Consider the following 6,334-nt stretch of genomic DNA (forward strand, 5'->3'; position numbering starts at 1 on the left):
ATCGAAAAATATATATATTTTTTGGTGAAAATTTGTGAAAAATGTAAAATTTTTTTTTTCTTCATCGTTAATATTGATGTTAATATCTTGATTTTGAAAAACAATATTTTTAAACGAAAAAACCGCTGTTTTAAATAAATACTTTAAATCGAGTCACATTTTCAAATAATTTAACTCAATAATTCTTTTCTTCTTAGATAAATATAATATTGTTTGACTTCAATAGATTTATTTTGCCTCTTTAGATATGATACTTTAATTATCAATATGCTCTTGACTTGAAGAAGGATTATAAATGTAAGTCTCAGACTTGCATCGTTAGTTCGCGAAGATTTGTTATGCAGACATGTGTATATCTGCTTGACGAGATTTGCAATTCTATTTTAAACATATTGAGTGGTGCGTTTTAACTGATTACGTATCAGTAATTTTATCAGGTAAAATGTCATTTTATACAAATACTCCCGAAAAAATAACATTTTATAAGAATCTATTATAAAATCTGAATAATAGTTAATAATATCATAATTTTGCAAATCTAAACTTGAAATTTTATTTTATATAATAAATAAGGAAATAATTAAAGATGATAATCCATTAAAATATGTTTTAATTTAATTCATAACTACTTTATTATGTGAATAACGTTTTTCCATTACAAATAAACAAATTCATCATATTTTTTTCATAGTTCTTTAAAGTTATTAATTATAAAGAAAATATACCATTAACTCATTTCAATGATCGTTTAGTTTATATGGATAATCGAGTTCATATTTGATATTTAAATATAAAAGGGAAGTTTAAGTTTTGTGATAAATAATATTATAATAAAATAATATTTATTTATAATATTATTTATTACAAAACTTACACTTCTATTATGAACTCGATTAACAACAATAATATCTTGAATTTTACTTTTGAGTTAATATTTTTGAATTTGATTTAATATTATTTATTCGTGACAATAATTTTTAACCCAAGAATCAAAGAAACAGGAACCTGAAGAAGATTGAACTTAATTATACCGTCAAGGATATTACGTCAAGAAAACAATGTTTATCACAATATTGTTATTATCCATTTTTATTTTATTGCTGTATAATTTTTACGTCCATCATGGAAGAAACGGTCGACTCATTAATCTTATACCGGGACCATCAGGCTATCCGATAGTTGGCTATGCATTGCACCTATGTGGTTCACCAGGTAAGTACAAAATTTATAATCTATTTACATTAATGAACATACAAGCCATCATATACGCATACATATATAAACAAAAGTCAAATTCATAAATTCTGTTTTTGAACAAATATCTATCAATATTATTGCATGCTGTTTACATATAGAATAATTATTCAGGCTTATCAACATTTTTCTTTGTAATAATATTCTTCCATTATCATAATTAGTTTGTTTTCAACGGATCTAAAAAAACGATACATATAAGTAAAAGTACATATAGTGTAAAGATACGCATTAAAAATAATGATGAAATTTAATTCAAAATCACAAAAATATCTATATCTACATTTATAATATGTTTTTCAGAGTACCTATGGAACCTATTATGTAAACTAACTAATGAATATTATCCAATTATTAAAATCTGGGGTTTTTTCCTCCCCGCTGTATCTATTCGTCATCCAGATGATTTAGAGGTAAAAAATGGAATTCAATTTTCTGTAAACATTACGATTTATCTAGATTTTGACATTTTGCATTCTTGTTTTATAAAACGATTTTTGTTGGTTGGCAAAAAATGTTTCTTAAAAATATGAAAAGAAAGAATATCAGAAACATTCAATTAAATGATATAATAATTTTAAATACGATTAATAAATATCTGTATCTGTATATCTGAGCGATTGAGTGTGTTATAATAATATGTTGACGCTTTTTATCTTAATATTATTTTCGGTGATTTCAGACAATACTAAGTAGCACCAAATACATCGAGAAAAGCCGTGTATATGATAGTTTACATCCCTGGTTGAACAGAGGTCTTCTCACAAGTACAGGTAACGTAATGACGTTAGGGATAAGCGTATCTACTTTATTATTATCTTATTTTACTATTACAACCTGTTATAAATCGGCCAGTCCCTATAAAATATCAAATATAATCTTACATAATTAGATTTGAGTATTATTTTAAACGGTGAACTTTTACAACCTCTTCGCTAACTTATAAATTTGAAAAAAAATTGCAAACCCGATTATTTTGAAGAATAATCTCGCGATGATGCTATATGTATTCTCAACTAGTTAGAAGTAACAGTTGTTTCAATTAAAGAAGATTTTCTACTAAAGCAAACACCGTCACATAACAGACTTTTTATTTTGAATTTATGTCTATTTATGTCAATTTATAAAGTTTTAATTAGAAAATATGTAATTACATTCAAAATGATTTTTGTAACTCATTTTATCGTAAAAATGTCAAGAAAAAAAGATTTAAAGGTTTATGAAAGAATTTTGTGATATAAAAATAAATGAAAGACGTAATTAATATTTTTTGAAGATTGGACAGTTAAACATTAAAACGTCTTATATAATATATCAATTGAATTATATATACATACATATATATATATATATCGCACTATTTCTTATTTTTATTTAAGGCACTAAATGGCAAACGCGGCGAAAATTATTGACATCTGCATTCCATTTCAATATATTAAATCAGTTTGTTGATGTCTTGATCAAGGAGGGTGATTGTATGACAAAATCTTTGAAGAATGAAGGAGGAACAGTTGTAAAAGATTTGGTACCATTTATTAGTGAACATACGCTAAACGCGATATGCGGTAAGATTCTTATTGTAATATTATGTACGATGATTTCTCATTTTTAATTATAATAGTTTAAAAGAGAAAAAGAATTTATTCGCATATGAACATCACACACATATAATTTTTAACTATATCATTGATACTAATGTTCGTATAAGATATATAATGTTCGATTTATTATATACAAAAAAATATTCAGTTGTAATAATTTTCGCGACTGAATATTCGAGCTTGTACACATATAAAGAATGTTTTGTAGAAACTTCCATGGGCATCTCTCTGCAAGAACTCGGTGAATTTCAGCAACAGTATCGAGATGCGGTGCATCAGATAATCGAAATAATAATTTATAGGTAGTTCAACGAATATAAAATATATATTAACATACACACATATAATTATCAGAATTATGTATCCTTATTGAATTACGATTTAGAATACTGAGACCTTTGCTCCATAACAAATTGTTATTCGCATTGACGCCACAAGCAAGAAAGCAAAAAAAGATTTTGAAAATATTGCATGGATTTACGGAAAAAGTACGTTAATCATATTACTGAAGATTAAATTTCTTAATCTTCGTTCCACAAGATTACGCGATTAAATATTAATAACATTATATTATTAATATTTACGATAAAAGACAATGTGCTCTTATTATTTAATACCACATTATTTAAAAAATGTAATAGTTAATTTTATAAAATTTAATAATATATAATGTAGATTATTGCTGAAAGAAGACATTATCACGAAAGCACCAATGGCCGATACTTGACAAACTTAGAAAATGACAAAGAAACGGAGATAGATGATGCAGAAGTATTTGGAAGTACGTATAAGAATCGAGAAATTTTAATTTAAATTTGAGTGTGTGCAATTTATTATTATCAATTATGCTTGCAGTATTTACATTAAACACATAATCACATGTAATAATACAAAATATGTCTGTATAAAATTAATTTATTAATATTTATAACAGATTTTGAATTTTAAACAAGAACGATGTAATATATAATAATAAATATAACATGCAAAAATGAGATTGACGCAAAAATAAGATTTTCTTTTTTATTTTTATAGTTAAAAAAAAGCGACTAGCGATGTTGGATCTCCTATTGGAGGCATCTCGGCAGAATTTTATGTCCGATTTGGACATCAGAGAGGAAGTCGATACCTTTGTGTTTGAGGTACTATCTATAATCTTTTTACAATTTTTTGTACACATTATCTAAGCTTATAATACTTTATTTGCAGGGACATGACACTACAGCAATGGGTATTACCTTTGCTTTATTATTATTAGCTGCACATAAAGATATCCAGGTACTTTTTACTCTTTATATATAGCGATGTATTATTTTTATTACAATTTTTATTAAAAGAAGCAGTACAGACATTAAGCTTTCCTTGTATATTTTCTTTCTATATATCGCAATATTGATATAAATATAGCGACAAAAAAAAAAAAATTAAAACGTCTCGAAAATAAAAATTAAAAAAAATTAATTTTGATCTATTAAGATTTTTTATTTATTTCTATTCTGCATATAAATACTAGAATATTGAGGAATAAATTTTAATTATTATGGCACAGGAACGTGTGAGGGTTGAAGTCGATTCTGTGATGCAAGAGAATGAAGGCAAACTTACCATGAAATCGTTGCAAAACTTACAATATTTAGAAAGATGTTTGAAGGAAGCGCTACGTTTGTATCCGAGCGTGTTTTTCATATCACGAGTAACTGCGGAAGACGTAAAATTACGTAATTAATTACTTTTTTCCTTCTTATATCTTCAAACATGTCACATTACACGAAGTGTATTATTAAATGTAAAATAAGTTGAAAATAAAGTTTAATTGCTTTAACATTTTAAGCATACAATATTATGTCCATTTTAATTCTCAAAAAACTCTTATTTTTGTAAATCGTAACTAATTTTATAATATTCTTTTCAGAGTCATATGTCGTGCCTGCTGGAACGATTCTACATCTTCATATCTATGGAACTCACAGAGATCCCAATTTTTGGCCAAATCCAGATGTATTTGATCCGGATAGATTTTTGCCGGAAAAAATTCAGAATCGTCATCCTTATTCCTATCTACCATTCAGCGCAGGACCGAGGAACTGCATAGGTGAATTACATGCGATTTTATTTCTCGTATCAATAAATTTTGATACATTTGGAATTGTAGGTCAACGATTCGGTTTGCTGGAATTGAAAGCTATGATAGCTCCTTTGGTGCACAATTTTTACTTGGAGCCAGTTGATCATATAAACGATGTTCAGCTTAAGGCCGATCTAATAATTCGTCCTTCTCACCCGGTTCGTGTAAAATTCGTTCCAATCAGATGCAAATAGTCATTTGAAACAAATAATACCGATATTACATTAATGTAAGAAATGTGTTAAAAAATGTTTTAAAAATGAAAATATGAAACAAAAAAATTATATATTTTTATACGTTCAACGAAATACATATTATATATGTAAATATTATATTTAATCGTGAAAATATGCACATATAGTGTGTATTATAAATCAGAGAGATAGAGATCCTTGTATATCTAATTCATTGTGCATGAAGATCTTCTATTGTTATCTACAATTGCAATAAAAACTAAAAACTGAAGTTAATTTAATGATGAGTAAAGCTAATCAAATATACGTTTCTCTGTTTCTCCGTGTCTTGTTCAACGATGCAATGAAAAGATAAAAACATTGTGTATGAAATTTGCATTTTATACTACGTAAGTTCTTATTGTCAATTTTAATTCCTTTTAATTACCATATATATCTTGCAAGGTTTAATGCCATTTTCTAATGAAGAAACAGTAAAAGTTTCCGATTTTGATAAGCTTAAATGGATGTTACCTAAGTCAAAATTAGAGAAGTGTATTTTTTTTTATTTATTCTGTTACGGTGAAATAGCTTCCTTAAAAAAAATCGATATTTACAACATCATAGTTTATTCAAATCAAAGGCGATCTTACTTGTGTCATGTTTCTTATGAATATATCTATAATCTTATATCTATAATCTTTCTTAAATATGGTCTTACTTGGAATAAACCATCTGATCCGAGAAGATTAATTGCGTTTATTACAATTAAAATAGAAACAATGAATTAAAATATATAGAATTCAAAAATAGCAATGAATGTATCGTCGCGGACTTTTGTAAGAATAATTCGGAGCGATAAGTCACTGAACTACTCAATATGTATCTTTGAACGTCATTTTATTTATATTGAACCTTTCGATTTGATAAAACGTTAGAATATGATAAAACGTTAGAATATTTTGTAAAAATGTAAAATATTTTATCTTAAATAAAAATAATAATTTTAAACGAAAATAATCGCTATTTTAAATTAATATTATAAATCTTAATCACCTTTTCAAATAATCATACAATCATGCTTACTTCTTTAGTTAAAAATAATATTATTTCTCATCTTCAATACAAATGATATTGTTTTGCCTCTTAAGATATGCAACTCTGATTATCAATATACTTTT

The 6,334-nt window shown here is 26.0% G+C and overlaps 1 protein-coding gene across 4 annotated transcripts; it reads left to right on the plus strand.

Moving 5' to 3' along the window:
• Positions 1-278: 278 nt before the first annotated feature.
• On the plus strand, positions 279-6,103 carry LOC145948468 (cytochrome P450 4C1-like). 4 transcript variants are annotated; one of them, XM_083058160.1, is made up of 13 exons: positions 279-437; positions 988-1,212; positions 1,558-1,667; positions 1,937-2,027; positions 2,634-2,819; positions 3,064-3,157; positions 3,241-3,343; positions 3,531-3,636; positions 3,891-3,997; positions 4,065-4,133; positions 4,405-4,573; positions 4,768-4,947; positions 5,008-6,099. In XM_083058160.1, exons 2-13 carry the CDS (start codon positions 1,059-1,061, stop codon positions 5,172-5,174), a joined length of 1,536 nt encoding a protein of 511 aa, XP_082914286.1. In that variant the 5' UTR covers positions 279-437; positions 988-1,058; the 3' UTR covers positions 5,175-6,099. The 4 variants fall into 4 exon arrangements, with proteins under 4 accessions (XP_082914286.1, XP_082914282.1, XP_082914283.1 ...); XM_083058156.1 differs by having other exon boundaries at positions 4,768-6,102; XM_083058157.1 differs by having other exon boundaries at positions 312-437; positions 996-1,212; positions 4,768-6,103.
• The last annotated feature ends 231 nt before the right edge of the window (positions 6,104-6,334 follow it).

The sequence above is a fragment of the Prenolepis imparis genome, unplaced genomic scaffold, assembly GCF_030444845.1.
Source record: "Prenolepis imparis isolate NDT839.2.m4 unplaced genomic scaffold, iyPreImpa1.0 SCAF_405, whole genome shotgun sequence".
NCBI lineage: Eukaryota > Metazoa > Arthropoda > Insecta > Hymenoptera > Formicidae > Prenolepis > Prenolepis imparis.